The 17,135-nt window shown below is 36.4% G+C and overlaps 1 protein-coding gene across 1 annotated transcript in view; it reads right to left on the reverse strand.

Annotated features, from left to right (window-relative positions):
- LOC120225087 (threonine aspartase 1-like) overlaps positions 1-6,931 on the reverse strand; it is a gene marked incomplete at its 5' end in the record, with an annotated part of 120,398 nt that extends 113,467 nt beyond the window's left edge. The window contains one exon of the mRNA XM_039223311.1: positions 6,821-6,931. Within this exon, the coding sequence (XP_039079242.1) occupies positions 6,821-6,931 (111 nt within the window). The remainder of the gene's footprint in view (positions 1-6,820) is intronic.
- Between the last annotated feature and the right edge of the window lie 10,204 nt (positions 6,932-17,135).

Consider the following 17,135-nt stretch of genomic DNA (forward strand, 5'->3'; position numbering starts at 1 on the left):
TGCTCACACTCTGTCTCTCTCAAAAATAAATAACCATTAAAAAAATTTTTTTTTAATAAATAAATACAAGAGAACTTTCTGTTCTTATTAACAAGGCTTGCCCTCAAAAGAAACTATGCTATCAGAGCCTAATCTGTTGGGGCTTTGTCAGAGTCTAAACTCAATGTAAAATATTCAACTCCAGCCAGCTCTAACCTACATGGGAGAAAAGGGTAGGGGTAAAAACTAAGAAGCACTTGCAAAGTTCACAGAACAGAGGCACAGGCTCACTAGAATACTGGGACAGAATTATAGGACTACAGAATACTTCTCACCCACACCTCATCACCATATTCCTAAAGGCCTATTTCCCACAGTTCTCTTTACCCAATACATCATGTCTAGTTATCAAGAAAAAATTACAAAGCATACTAAAAAACACAAAACACTGTTTAAAGAGACAGAACAAGCATCAAACTAGATTCACCTATGACAAGAATTCTGGAATTATCAGACGAGGAATTTAAAAGAACTATGATTAGGGGTGCCTGGGTGGCTTAGTCGGTCAAGCGTCCGACTTTCGCTTAGGTCATGATCTCATGGTTCCTGGGTTCGGGCCCCGCGTCGGGCTCTGTGCTGACTGCCAGCTCAGAGCCTGGAGCCTATTTCAGAGTCTGTGTCTCCCTCTCTCTCTGACCCTCCCCTGCTCACGCTGTCTCTCTCTCTCTCCTAGAAATAATAAAAATATTAAAAAAAAAAAAAAAGAACTATGATTAATACACTAAGGGCTCTAATGAAAAAGTAGACAAGATCAAGAACAATGGATGATGAAAGCAGAGATGGCTATTCTAAGAAAGAATACAACAGATGCTAGAGATGAAAAACACTTAGGAAATGCAAAGAGAAACATCAATAGCTGAAAAAGCAAAGAGTAAAAAACTCACAAAAGCAGAACAGAATATTAAAAAACTGTGGAACTACTATGAAAGATGTAACCTAAACAAAATAGGAATACCAAAAGGAGAAGAGAGAAAGGAACAGAAGAAATATTTGAAACAACAATGACTGAGACTTTCTCCAAATTAATGTCAAACACCAAATCACAGATCCAGGAAGCTCGAGGAACAATAGGCAAGATAAAGGCCCCCAAAAAACTATATCCAGGCAAATTATATTCAAAGTACACAAAATCAAAGGTAAAGAAAAAAATTCTTGAACAAATCAAGAGGAAAAAAACACCTTACCCAGAGAAGAACAAACATAAGAATTATGTCTGACTTCTCAGAAATCATGGAACCCAGAAGAGAGTGAAGTAAAATATTTCAAGAGTCAGAAGAAAAACAAGAAACACACACACACACACACACACACACCAAACTTGACTGTGTAGACTGCAAAACTATCTTTCAAAAAGAGGAATGAAGACTTTCTCAGGCAAACAAACTTTAAGGAATTTGTTGCCAGTAGACATGTCTTATAAGAAATAAAGAAATACTTCAGAAAGCAGGAAATTGATAAGGCAGAAACTTCACTCTACATAAAGAAAGGAAGAATATTAAAGAAGTAATAAGAGAAGGCAAATAAACTTTTACTTTTCATATTCTTAAGTGATCTAACAGATAATAATTTGTTAAAAATAATAATAGCAACAACATTTCCACTTGTGTGTGTGGGAGGGTGTACTTATATGTGATTACGTATGCCTGAAATGTACGACGGGAATGACAGAGGGATGAGAGAGAAGAATTGGGCATTTTTTGTTATTTATGGTACCTGCACTACCCATGAAGTGGCATAAGATTATTTGAACATAGACCTAGTTATAAAAGTATATTGCAAACTCTAGGGCAACTGCTGAAAAAAAGTAAAAAAAAAAACCAATAAATAAAATCAATATGCTACAAAAAGAGTGAAAATGGGATTGTATAAAATGCCCAGAGTCAGAGAAAAATGAATTCACACACAGGAAAATGATACAGACAAAAGTTACAGAGGAGCACCTGAGTGGCTCAGTCGGTTAAGTGTCAGACTTTAGCTCAGGTCACGATCTCACAGTTCGTGAGTTCGAGCCCCATGTTGAGTTCTGTTGCTGACATCTCAGAGCCTGGAGCCTGCTTTGGATTCTGTGTGTGTGTCTCTCTCTCTGCCCTTCCCCCATTCATGCTATTTCTCTGTCTCTCAAAAAATAAACATTAAAACTTTTTTTTAAATTACAGACAACATGAATCTCCCTACAGAATTTATCTGTAGGGAAACAGATAAATTATGGAACCACAGAATATGCAGCTATAAACCTATACACACTGACACCTTAAAAGCATCAAAATATGTTAAGTGAAAAGTATTTTGCAAAACAATATATTAGAAATCTCCTCTATAATTGTTATAAATGATGAGAGAGAGAGAAGTGTGTACATGGACAAAAAGAATATACTATAAAAACACATACCAAATTGTCAGTAGTGTTTCTTTCTGGCAAAAGCAATGGGACTTAAGAGTTAATGGAAAAGGAATATCTGTCATGGTAATTATATAAAATTTTTCTATGTATCCAATGAGAATCTCTAGATATATTATCTATGCAAATGCATTTTCAAAAAAGCAAAGGAAGCAAGAAAGGAGGAATATAATGGTGTCTTTCCATAAAACCAAGAAAGTGGTTGCTAGCTTGTCTCAGTCATTGTCAGAGGATTTCAACCAAATTACTTCAAATAGGAACTCAAAATACACCATTAACAATTTTAATTCATAGCTTCAATTAAGGAGCAACTTGATTTACAATTGTACAGTCACACAAATAGTTTAGATTGGCCTGTGAACAAACCTGGGATCAAACAGAATTTTGGAGCTGGAAAGGACTTTCTGTCCTCTCATTTTACACATGAGGAAAGTGAGAACAAAGAGACTTGTCCTACAATAAACAACTAAAGTCATCACTATTAAAAGAGGAAAGAACCCAACCTCCTTGCTCCTTGTCCAGGCCTCTGGTAAATTCTGTTTATGTCATTCTACCTACTTTATAAATATCATCTGTGGTTCCTGAAAATTCCCAAGTGGTTCTGGAAATTTTTCATTTTCCAATCCCATTTCCAATTCACGTGATTAAAAAGAATTTCACATTTTCAAGTTAAATGCAGTAGAGAATTCATAGAACTTAGCATGGTAAAGGAATTTAGAAATGGTCTCTTGCCTAACATTCTTTTTTTTTTTTCTTTAAGAAAACAAACAGCTTAAGTAAATTGTTACATCCAGTGAATCAGACACAGATTTGAGAATAGAACCCAACTCTGCTAACCACCAGAAGTCTCCTCCTATATTTTCCATTCATTTTACTTTAAAAAAAAAAAAAAAAAAAAAAAAAAAAGCAGTGTGATCTTACAGAAAGAATACACACTGACTAACTAACTGACATGGACAAGTCATTAAACTTGGAAACTTAAGTTTTGTCAACTATTAAATAAACAGGGTCAATCAGGTGAGTTTCTTATTCCTTTCCACGATTCTGGAATTTTTAAGATGGGGTTCAATATGCATTAGGTGATGGGATCCAGTGGCAGCATGAAATACTGCAGTCCAACTCTCTGAGTTGCTTCAAAGAGCTAGAGAAAAGGAGAGGACAGGCAACAGAAGACAACAGTGTGGAGTTCAGGAACTACTTAGCATTGACCTAAATCTGGAAAGGTACAACTAGCTGGTAAATCTATGGCTTTGGACTCAGTAAAATGCTTCAGAAAATTGCTACATGACATAGTTCCACACCCACCATTTATTTCCAGGAAGTTAATTTCTCCTCAGCATCCAGTTTTCACCTCTTACTATCCTTCTCACTAATATTCTAAGAATGCTTCTAATATAGCTGGATAACCAATACCAGATTATATAAATTATATGTGTTATTAAGGCCAAAAATTTGCTTTCCTTTAAAAACAGCAATCAACAGTTGGTAATTACTAAAACAAAAGACCAACAATACTTAAGTCGGATTCTGATATATATAACAATATAGTGACACAAATGTAATCAACTTTTTTCTGAAAAACCTGAAAGGCCTGCCCCTAACTCATTCCTCACCACACATTTTGCTCTCAGGCAATTCTTGCTCACATGCATACAATTAATACAATTACTTATGTCTTTATAACCTCAGTTCAAATAACTGCCAAGAAACCACCTGTACAAAACCTCTTCATAGTGAATTCTTTTCCTATAGTTATTCACTCTGTTCCTGCTTCAGATACATCCAATTCTTTCCTGCCCATAATCTGTTTTTCATTCTCTCTCTTCCCTAAAAATCTTTCCTAATAAAGCACAATACTTACTAAAGGCCTGTATAATAATGAAATATTGTTTTATCTCCATCCCCAGAACCTTCCATTGATCCCATCAGTTGTGTATTTATCTAGCTGATACAAGTTTTATCCTTTGTGCTTCTAAGTGGACTTTCATAAATTCTAAGTATAGACAGCTCTAGAATGAAATATGATTTGAACAGGTAAAGCCTAAAATTTGGCAAAATAAATAGTTTGGAGCTCCCCACAAGAACCCTAAAGATAGGACTGGAGTTGGGATATGACTGGACACACTGGACATTTGTGGGAAAACGAGAAGAAAAGACTTGATCACTGTATAGGTTTCTGTCCCTCTTTCCAAGCTGGTAAGGGTGGAGGAAAAAGAGGGGACAAATAAAAAAAGCCCTTGCTAGATCTGAAGGATCCAAGAATAGAGGGGGCCTCAAGACACAGAAAGCCAGGTAGAAAAGTTCCCCATTCCCTCAGGCCAGTCAGATCCTTTAAGAGTAAAGTAAAAAAATCTAGCCTCATATACTTGGGCCATTAGGACTTGACATTCTCACGGACTATTCCAGAAGTTTCAGACCATCTGATTCTACTACCACTAGCATCTACTATAAGTGGATACTGTGTGTACTGAAGAAGTCAAAGACTACAAAAAGACCAAAGACATCATAGTGGATTTAGGAACAACCGAAGCCAGGAACCCATAAGGACGTGGAGGGCAAGTCCTATCTCAGTAGAAGCCAACAGTGGGAAGAGAGTGACCATGAACCAGATGGTCCCTCCCACAATGACCAAGAAGCTCCACTGAATCCTGGTTCTATCCAGTAGAGAGGGAAGAGTGGCAAACAAATATAAAATGACATGTATAAAGAGATTAGGCTTATATGGAAGGAACTAGCAGAATGAAGGCAAGGAGTCAGACATTCAGCTGAGTTAAGAGAAGATAGACAGTTACAATAGACACCCTTCCTGCAATATCCAGCATGGACTGGGGAGGAGAGACAGTGTGGGTGTGAAGACAGCGCCTTTGTGACTTTGATATCTAAGCCTGGGCTTGGCAATAGGCCCCCTGCAGTTGCACTAGACTCCAATGGCAAGGCCCTGCATAGTCTGCATGTAGCCCCTGTGTCCCAAAGGGTCAAATACCAAGTAGTCAGCGCCTCTGTAATCCGTCTGTGGCCTGTGGGCTCTGAAGTCCTCTGTGTTCTCTGTCCCCAACTGGTACCAGGCTCCCACTACATACCCAGCCACTAAATACTGATCATCTGCTCTCTGCACCCTAGAAAGTGGCCTATTGTTTGCTCAGCAACTCCAGACTAGTCCCAGCCTGGTCAAACCAGTGACCTTCCCTGCTACTCAGTGGCCAAACCATACCTTCATCAAGATCTATACTCTTTACAGTATGGCCTCTCCACTCTAGAGTAGCACACAGAGTTTCTTTATATCTTATACTTACTCCTTCAACAGAGTTAGCAAATCTTTATATTAAACTTCCCCTGGTTAACCTAATGTTAATGTTTCTATGTCCTGATTTGACCCAGAGGGCTACATCCACCTAGTCTCAAAATCTGAGTCTACCAATATTTCCACTTTCTCCCTTTCCTCCATCCTCTCCATCCCTTGGACCATTCCCAGTCCCTAATGTCTCCTTCCTATAGAGATGGTCTTGGACAACCTTAGATGTACTTTATAAACCCTCCTCCAAGATACTATTTTATTTGTCAACTTAGAAACACATAAGGATTCTCTCCTTTCTATTAGATCAAATGTAAACTTCTATGCTAGATTTTTAAGACCTTCCGTGACTTTTGTCTGTGTTGTCCTCATCACATAATTAGCACCTCATTATACCCTGTCTTAATTCCCCAAGTAAAAATACAACCTCCCAGACTAACCATGTAATACGCTTTCTCTAACTTATTTTTAACTATACTTTATGCATCTTACACAACTTCATTAGTCTTTCCATAGTGGTAAGCTCAATGTTACATGATGGGAAAACCGGACTAAATCAAATAGTTTTAACCCAAAGCAACAGTTATAGATAGAGCCACTGCTAGGCTATACAAAATCTTTCTATGGATTAGAAAAAGGCACCTCTTCCTCCAAACTGATGGAGCTTCACATTTGGTTACACAGCTTGGCAAATGGAGCCCAGGCAGGATTTCAACTCAACCCTATACAAACTGTACATGGCAGCACCAGATTCATTAATGTAACACTAACTAAAAAAAAAGCCAAAGTGTATTATAAAACTTTCAAGGATGTTTTCCCTTGAATTTTGTGGTAGTAGGATTTTATGCTGATAGATCACTCTAATCTTAGATACTGTCTCATAGCTTGGGCACTAGATTAGTTATATGGCAAATTTCATGCATTAGTAGGTATCTGGTATAACCCCTTTTCATGACCAGCATTAATAGAAGGTCTAAGTCTATCCTAGGCATTGGCTAGAAATCATGGTACAAATGAGGTATCCAACTAGTTTACAGCTAAGTAAATCAATCTATATTTAGAAGAACATAATTTTTTAATGCTATACTTACTGATAAACTTGTTTTGCATAGTCTCCAACAGTGCTTGGTGAGCATCTTCAGCTTGTAAAGCATGTGAACATTCTCTAGCCAGTATGGTGCGCACAAGATGCTCCCCACATCCTAGAAATCCAAGGAAACCAAGAATAGTTGAAGAAAGCAGTACTATAAACATCTTTCTTGTCTTCCTAGCACTAAAATACTCTTATGTACTACGTAAGTAGTTCTGTTGAAGAATAATTCAGTGATGGATGAAATGGCTTCTATGAATAATCTAGAATTTTGGTAATAAGATTCAGCAAAAACTAAAGAAACAAATAACTGGCTAATATCAAAAGGAAACAGAAAAATAAAAGAAAAACCCTTTTTCATTGGAATGATTTACATAATATGGGAATTCAGATTCTCTGCCTAGGAATCTCCTAGAGTTCTGTCTTATTTCCATTATTGAATAACTACAAAAAATTCTGTTTTAAATATTTTTATTTGTTTATATACAATTGGCCTGAGTCTCCCATTTTGCCTCTGGTACCCCACATACCTGGGAGCATGGGAGAAATCTAAACAGCCAGGGTGAATCTGGATCTCCCTCTACCTACTTTTGAAAAAAATGTCACATTAACAGCTGTAATGTGGATTTAACAAAATAGCACCTTTCTCACCTTATAATAGTAACTTACATAGCCTTCAGGGGTGAATAATCTCTATAATTGTAAAAAAAAAAAAAAAAAAACATTTTAAATCCCTTGGAGTGAACCTGGACCATTCAGACACACTAAAAAAGGGTAGACATGGATAGGAAGCACTGCCTAGAATTCTATTTCAATTTTCTACCTGTTAACAGTAGAACTGTTGGCCAAAGTAAAAACAAAGGAAATTTAATTTATAGGTTGATGAGTTCAAATAAAAGATTTCTGAAGAGGCTGATTTTTTTCTTATATATACAAAATATTAAAAAGCTACTTTTATAAACATTAGAGGGATAAGCCTCTTGAAAAAAAATACTCAGTGCCCTTTGAAATGCGCTTTCTATATAAAATCAGTAGTATTAATTAAAATGTAAACGTCCTCTTACCCAAATGAAAACAATAGATACGTAAGACCTCTGCTTCCCATCTCTAAAAAACTAAAATAAAATCCTAAGGAAAGCAGACCAGCATGGATACTGGCTGCCTAACTTGCTTATACCAAGTCCTACACACCTATGCTCTGGCAGTACTGCCCTTTTCAGTCAAGTGTGCCTAAACCCCAGTGTGACAGCCGCCCCCCACCCCTACTCAGAAGACCAGCAGAAACTCCTGCCCACACCACATCTCCTAATGTGAGTTCTGCAGGGCCTCAGTTCTGGTGGAGTTGGTGTCAGGTCTGATTTCACAAGCAGATCAGAGCACATCCGGTTAAAACTTGCCACATTCAGGCCAGGGACCAAACACTGACCATAGCAAGCAAGGAGAGCCTGTGCAAATGACTGGCCCAAAGGACAGAGCAGCCAAACCACAAGAGTACAGTGCACACAGCACACACTGGAGACACTCCTTAAAGCGCCAGGCCCTGGGCACTACATGACTTCATAAGGCATTACTTTCAGGAGTAGGAGACATAACTGGCTTTTCTGACATACAAAAGGCAGAGACTTAGACAAAATGCCAAGATGGAGGAATTTATCCCAAATGAAAGAACATGATAAGACCACGGCCAGAGATCTAAGCAAAACAGATATAAGTAACATGCCTGATGGAGAATTTAAAGCAAAAATCATAAGGATACTCGCTGGGCTTAAGAAAAGAAGGCAGCAGGGGCGCCTGGGTGGCTTAGTCGGTTAAGCATCCGACTTTCGCTTAGGTCATGATCTCACGGTTCGTGGGTTCGAGCCCCGCATCAGGCTCTGTGCTGACTGCCAGCTCAGAGCCTGGAGCCTGTTTCAGAGTCTGTGACTCCCTCTCTCTCTGACCCTCCTCTGCTCACGCTGTCTCTCTCTCTCTCCTAGAAATAAATAAAAAAAAAGAAAAAAAAAAAGAAAAGAAGGCAGCAGTAAGACCCTTACCACAGAGATAAAAAAGTTAAAGAACCAATCAGAAATGAAGAATGCAATAAACAAGATTGGAAAACAGGCTAGATGCAATGAACAACAGGATGAAAGAAGCAGTGGAATGAATAAGAGATATATTAGACAAAATAATGGAAAATAAGGAAACTGAATAAAAGAGATGAAGAATTATGCAACATGAGAACAGGCTTAGGGGAATTCAGTGACTTCATCAAAATTAATAACATTAGTATTATAAGAATCCCAGAAGAAGGAGAGAAAAAAGGGGACAGAAAATTTATTTCAAGAAATAACAGCAGAAAACTACCCTAATTTGGGGGAAGGAAACAAACATGCAGATCAGAAGGCACAGAGAATCCCATCAAAATCAACAAAAGCATACCAACAAGACATATTATAATTAAATTTCCAAAATATTGTGTTAAAGGAAAAATCTTGAAAGCAACAAGATAAAAGAAGTCCTTAACTTACAAGGGAAGTTACAGATTAATTTACAGATTTCTAACAGAAACATGGCAAACTGGAAGGGGGTGGCCTGATATATTTAAAGGGCCAAATAGGAAAAATCTGCAGACAAGAATACTCTATCCAGCAAGGCTATCATTCAGAATGGGAGAGAGAGTTTCCCGGACAAACAAAAGCTAAGGGAGTTCATGACCTAAACCAGACCTGCAAGAAATATTAAAAGAGACTTTTTGAGTGCAAAGAAGAGACCAAAAGTGATATAGACAAGAAAGGATCAGAGAAAATCTCCAGAAACAATAACAAAACAAGTAATAAATTGGCAATCAATACATATTTATCAATAATTACTTTGAATGGGGTTTCTGTGTGGCTCAGTCAGTTGGGCATCTGACTTCCCCTCAGGTCATGATCTTATAGTTAATGAGTTCGAGCCTCACATCATGCTTTCTGCTATCAATGTAGAGCCTGCTTTGGATCCTCTGTCAACCTTTCTCTCTGCCCCTACCTCACTCTCACCCTCTCTCTCAAAAATAAATATTAAAAAAAAAATAATTACTTTGAATATAAATGGACTAAATGTAAAGGAACAGAGTTTCAGAATAGATTTTAAAAAAACAAAAAAACAAGACCCATCTGTATGCTGCCTACAAGAGACTCATTTTAGACCAAAACATCTTCAGATTGAAAGTGATGGGGTGAAGAAACATTTATCACACAAATGGACATTAAAAGAAAGGCAGGGTAGTAATACTTATATTGGAAAATTAGATGTTTTTCATTCTTGTATTGCTTTTATCCTGCTTTGGTATCAGAGTAGCAGTGGCCTTGTGGAATGATTCTGAATGTGTTCCCTCTATTATTTATAAGATTTTGATAAAGATTATTATTAGCTTTTAAATTTTTTTAATTAAAAATTTTTTTAATGTTTATTTATTTTTGAGAGAGAGAAAGAGTGTGAGTGGGGGAGGGGCAGAGAGAGAGGGAGACATAGAGCTGTCAGCACAGAGCCTGATGTGAGGCTCAAACTCACTAACCGTGAGATCATGACCTAAGCCGAAGTTGGACACTTAATCGACTGAGCCAGGCGACCCTATTTTTTTAATGTTTGGTAGAATTCACCAATAACTATGTGGTTTTGGGCTTGTCTGTGTTGGGAGATTTTTTAATTCCTAATTCAGCTTTCATTCTTGTTATTGGTATAAGAAGATTTCCTACTTCTTGGTTTTTAGATTCATGACTGAATCTTGGTAACTTGTGCATTTTTAGGAATTATCTAGGTTTTTTCCTAAAATATCTCATGTTAGTATATGATTATTTGTGATAATTTGTTATCACACTATGCATTTCTGTGGTTATCTGTGTACTGTTTTCTCTTCCATTGCTCACGTTGATTTTTGAGTCTTATTTTTTCCTTAATGTAGTTAAAGCATTGCCAACTGTGTGTGTGTGTGTGTGTGTGTGTGTGTGTGTGTGTGTTTTAAACTGGTCATAACTTTCAACATTATGTTATTTTGGTCTCTATTTTATTTAAAATTTCTGATTTTTCTTTGTTATTTCCTCCTCTACTAAATTTCAGCTAAGTTTCGTCTTTTTCTAGTTCCATTTGGTATAATGTTGCTTTTTGAACTTTTTTTTTTCCTAATACAAGCATTTATAGCATAAATTCCACTCTAACATCTGCTTTTGCTGCAACCCATAGGTTTTGGAATAGTACTTATCCATTTTCTTTTGTTTTGAGACAATTTTGATTTGCCATTTGATTTTCTATTTGGCCCACTGCTTGCATAATACTGTGTTGTTTAATAATTACATGTTAAATATTTAATATTTACATTGTAGATTTTTCAGCTTTGTTTTATTATTGATCTTTAGTTGTACCATTATGGTTGGAAAATATAGTTGGTATGATTTCAGTATTCTTAAATTTTTACTGTATGTCTATTATGTGATTTAACCAGGGGATTCTTCTGTGTATACCTGAGGAAAATGTGTATTCTATTTTTCTTGAATGGAATGTTTTATATACATCCTTTGGAACAATGTATTCTAAAGTATACGTCAAGTAAAAAAATGTCTTGTGGAGAAAAAAATAAATAAAAAGCTCACCTTAAAAAAAGAACCTGCCAAAGGTATTCCAATAGATTTTTTTTTTTTTTTTAGAAAATCAAGTCCTTCGTTAATTCATACACAGGTAAACAGGTAAAGGGTATCAAATGATCTCAGCATCTACTGAGACTAAAGAAGTATGACTCAGCTCTATAGTCAAAAAACTCACACCAAAAGAAGGAACAATTCACTCAGGGACAAAGTAACATTTTCTCATGCTATTAATTTGTGCGCACGCACACACACACACTACACTGGTAAATGGAGAGGGAAGGTTCTTAGCAATCAAAAAGAAATGTGAGCTAAGATTACCAAATGGAAGAACCTCTTTTGAATACTGTCTACAAATTCTTAAATTAATGAAACAAAGCAATGCAAACTGATATAATACACAGTCTCTGTTTAGCTGGCATGTATTGTAACTGACATTAGACACTAACAACAAATTGCCCTAAAAATATTATCAGTAATTGTTAAACCATTGTTAACCACTGTTAAGTCTTTCATATCAATAATTTTCTCTTCAGATATATATCTCTCTTTCCCACTATTTCCCTCCTTTCCTCTGCACCCCCTCAAAATATATACATGCACAGATCCATACACACATGTGTATATTATGAATACACATACAATATGTACTCAAATACAAAGCATTCAAAGAATGTCAAAGGGTTTTTTTTTTTCTTTAATCACTTGATACTGGGTGCCTAAGTGGCTCAGTTGGTTAAGCATCTGACTTCTTCGGCTCAGGTCATGATCTCACAGTTCGTGAGTTCAAGCCCTGTACTGACAGTGTAGAGTCTGCTTGGGATTCTCTCTCTCTCTTTCTCTCTCTGTCCCTATCCCACTCATGCCTTCTTCCTTTCTCAGAATAAATAAATAAACAAGAAAAAATCACTTGATATTTTTCCAGAAGCAACTTCCCTATTTTTTTTGTAAAGTGTAAATGTAAATATCCTTCGAGATCTAAATATAATTTTGTAAGTATCTACACTTAGAGGAAGATCTAGACATGCAATTTAATATATAACTCTGTGGGCAAGACTGTTGGTGCTCTCTATGTTGTTAAATTTTGGTAATATTATTTTTTTAATTGGGTAAAAAACAACAATAAAGCTAATAGAAAAGAAACTATTTTTGACACTTACTATGTAAAGACACTGTGCTAAGCTCATGAAACCCCATAAATTTTAATTCCCTTTGTGTACACATTTGATGTTGAAGAGTGAAATGTTATACTTTAGAACAATAATAATTGTTAGGAAATTGGCATATTATAAGCTAAATGAGTGTTCAGAAGGTTATGTACACATGCCTCAAGTCAAAGAGCTAAACCGCATGAAGTTAACATTACATCAAAAATACACAGTATGTGTCAGAGAGACTTTTCGTCCGTTGTTATACCAGAATATACAGGGTTCTCCAATGATTGATTTTTCAGCAAGAAACTTTTAAAATAATGACCAGTATTCGGACATATATCACCTCTAACATAAGTGCGTTGACATCAAAAGCTTGTTCTCCTACAGGTTCCAATCAAAGAAAAGTTTGACTTATGTGGTTTTACCCACAAAATTCCAAGGTTTCTTGGAATATGCTGCCAGATAGCTGAAGTGTGATTCAAAAGCAAACAGCTCTATTCTTTATACACGATATAAAGAAATAAGCCTTTCATTACATCCTTTTGTCCTTATTCATGCAAGTATGTATTTATATTCTCAGATCTTAGCAGAAAACATGAATTATACATAGAATGAAGACCTAACAGCAAACCTAGAAGAAAAGTGATACAAGCATACCTCAGAGATATTGCAGGTTCAGTTCCAGACTAGTGCAATAAAGTGAGTCAAATAAATGTTTTGGTTTCCCAATGCATATAAAAGTTATATTTACACTGTACTATAGTTTATTAAGTGTACGATAGTATCATGCCTAATAAAACAATGTACATATTTTAATTAAAAATACTTTATTGCTAAAAAATGCTAACCATCATCTGAGCTTTCAGCAAGTCATAATAACTGACCAGAGAGCACCATAACAAATATAATAATAATGAAAAAGTTTGAAATATTTTGAGAATTACCAACATGTGACACAGAGACACAAAGTGAGCAAATGCTGTTGGAAAAAAAAATGCTGCCAATAGATTTACTCAAAACAGAGTTGCTACAAATACACAATTTGTTTTTAAAAAAAAAATTTCTGAACCGCAATAAAGTGAAGCACAATAAAATGAGATATGTCTGTAAATATCAATTTTCTATAAGAACTTACTTATTTTAGTATCAGTAAAAATGAAAACTGCATGGATCAAAATACATAGTGAATTCATATCTTATGTTCTAAAAAGCATTTGTTACGTTTGAAAGATGCTATGGAACCAATTCACTATTCTGAAAATTGATAAATGAAAGCAAACAATCTAACATTTCTCTGTCCTTCCTATAGGAACTGTAAAGCAGGGTAACCAAATAGTTTATGAAGGAAAATTTTCTCTATAGAAATATCCCCAACTAATAAATGAATAAGAATTACACAGAATTAGAATATGATCACTTGAACCCATAATATAAAAAATAATATAGTCAACAATCATCAATAGCTGCTAATAGCACAAAAAGGTACAACCATGCATTAAATGCCCCAGGATAAAATTAAATTTTTGTAGTCTTGCCCCACATCAAAATATTTACACATGAATCTGAACAAGCCTGTAAATTCAATTATTGATTTCCATAAATAAAGAGCATTTGCAAAAAAACCTATACAGTTAACATCATACTTAATGGAGAAAAACTGAATTGTTTCTCCCTAAGATCAGAAACAAGGTAATGAGGTCTGCTTTTATCACTTCTATTCAACAATATTCTGGAAGTTCAAGCCATTGCAATAAGGAAAGAAACAGAAATAAAAGGCAAGAAGATCAGAAAGAATGAAGCAAAACTGCTTTGCAGATGACATAATTGTTGTAGAAAATCCAAGGGAGGCTATAAAACAACTACTAGAGGTATCTCTCCAGGTTATTCCTATCTTGTTAGTAGTCTAGGGCAAAGGTTGGCAACAGATACTTGCCTGGTACTTAACAGTGTTCAAAACGTGGACTTGATTTTCATTTATTCCCCCATCTAATCACTCACCAGATTGTTACTGAGCACCCACTTGGTGCTAGGCCCAGAATGCACAGCAGATGGTAGGGGTATTGCTGCATAATGCCAGATCTCCCCAGTGGTGCTGGACCACTACCTGACTACTGAGTATTCAGTCAATTGCCATTCAGGCCAGTCCAGATGCCATGCCCTCATTGTGTTTTTCATAGATCAACCTTGGGGATACAGATGAGAACCCTAGATTCAGCAGGAACCCTGGACATTCCCACAGCCCACTATGAATGACTCTCCATGGCCAAGTCATCTCCCACTAATCCCAACCCTGAGCCCTGTCTCAGCTAACTCATTCCCAGTGTGCTTCCTATTGCTGAAATTCCAATACACCCCATACTCAAAGCCTTCAGTATTATAATACATATCCTCTCTTGTAAGAATTAGAATATATTTCCTCTCTTGTGGGGATCCTTAACTTTTTAAAACCCACACTTAAGATGAATTCACAATAAAAAAAAAATACAAATCACACACACACACACACACACGAGAATAAGCATATGTAAAAATAAATAATAAAAATGTAAAAGTTTATCAAACCAAGAAGTGATAATAGAACAGAGGCTGATAGTAATTTTCTGTTAAAATAGATAAAGTAAATGTTTTAGGTTTTGTAGTCTATATACGATCTCTGTCAAATATTCTTCTTTTATTTTTATAACAACCCTTTAAAAGTTTAAAAATCATCCTTAGCTCACAGGCTGTACAAATTTAGGCCACAGGCCAGATCTGGCCCACAAATCCTAGTTTGACTATCCCTATACTAGAACAATTTGTAGTACAAAGATTAAAAGGAAGGGAAATCATAATTTTTAAAAACAGGACAAACTGGGAGCATGGGGAGGTGTGCAGATTATTCAAGGAACCAAATAAAACTTTTCAAATTAAAAGAAAATTGTTTAAAACACAATACAAGAGAAAGAAATATGAGGTATACCTATGGAAAAAAAATCTAAAAGGTATCATGGAATCATAAAGAGAAGTAAAATGAGGAATTAAGAAGCCTAGAGTATAAAATGAGAATATCCAACATACTAATAGGCATTTTGAAATACAGGAAGGAAAGAATGGGGTGAGGGAGTACTTATATTTGAAGAGATCATGAATAAGAGTTTTCAGAACTAGGGGCGCCTAGGTGGCTCAGTGGGTTGAGCATCCGACTTCGGCTCAGGTCATGATCTCACATTTCGTGGGGTCAAGCCCTGCATCAGGCTCTGTGCTAACAGCCAGTTCAGAGTCTGGAGCCTGTTTCAGATACTGTGCCTCCCTCTCTCTCTGACCCTCCCCTGCCCATGCTGTCTTTTTTTTTTTTTTTCTCTCTCTCTCTCTCTCTCAAAAATAAATAAAACATTAAAAAAAAACATTTTTTTAAAAAGAGTTTTCAGAACTTAAGTTACAAGGAAATTCTTAAACTGAAGATGCATACAGGTTCCAAAGAAAATGAATAAACACAAACCCATACTTAGGGATACCACAGTGAAGCTCTGGACCAAAGACACTTAAAAATTAACCATAAAGAAAAGGAGGATCACCTACAAAGAAATTTAAAATTTTAACTGATATGTCCCCAACCAACAAGAGGCCAGAAGATGAATATCTTTATTGCTAAGGCAATAAACAAAATAACTTGTCAACCTAGAAACAGTTAAACTACCATTTGAGAGTGAGGGTGAATACAAACAGTTCAGACATATAAAGATAAATTCTTTGAGACTTTAGTTCCCAGGTTATTTCTATGCTTCCCAACACTACTCCTTGTCATAATTCCTGCTGATTTTAAATTTACCTAGATGATCCTCCCAACACCTTGGCATCCAGATTCTCTGATATCGTTTCTTCAAGTTATCCACACTACCTCATATAATCCCTCCCATGACTATGTCATTATCAGTAACATTAACCTCCATAGTCTCAACTGCAATCATCCCACCCCTCCTATCTTTCCAGCTCACTTCTAAAGCACTTCGATTCCCTTCACCTCACTAAAATCTGCCATCCATTAATTCTGTTGCTTTTGAACTATCCTGCACTCCTCTTGGGGCCTTCCTTCCTTCCTTATCCAGATAAAACTCCAACCCTTCATCAGCTTATATCCATTCTCTTACTTCTGAAAGCTTCCATGCCTCCCTCACGTCATCGAACTTGTCTGTCAGAAGCCCACTCTGGATTAAAAGTCAAAGTACTACACAAATCTGCAAAAGCAAATAACCTAAAAGCTCTAGTGGTTTAAAATAACAAAAATATAATTCTCATTAATGTTATAGGTTGTACCTGGGTCACCAGAAAATGTACTCCAACAGTCACTCAGAAACCAACCTAGGCGGGAGGAAGGGGCAAGATGGCGGAGAAGTAGAGAGCTCTGTGGATTTCGCTTGCACCCATCTCTCAAACAGAGAAGGCCTGAAGTCATAGGACACTGAGCCACAGGAGTTTGGGAAGAGAAAGAGAGAGAATACACTGGGAAGGAAATCTCATAAGTGCGTGAGTGCAAACTGGGGAAGATAAAGGCGGGACAAGACTCGGAGATACGGAGGGAGGGGAA

This window comes from Hyaena hyaena, unplaced genomic scaffold, assembly GCF_003009895.1.
Source record: "Hyaena hyaena isolate Hyena2069 unplaced genomic scaffold, ASM300989v1 scaffold_1317, whole genome shotgun sequence".
Lineage (NCBI taxonomy): Eukaryota > Metazoa > Chordata > Mammalia > Carnivora > Hyaenidae > Hyaena > Hyaena hyaena.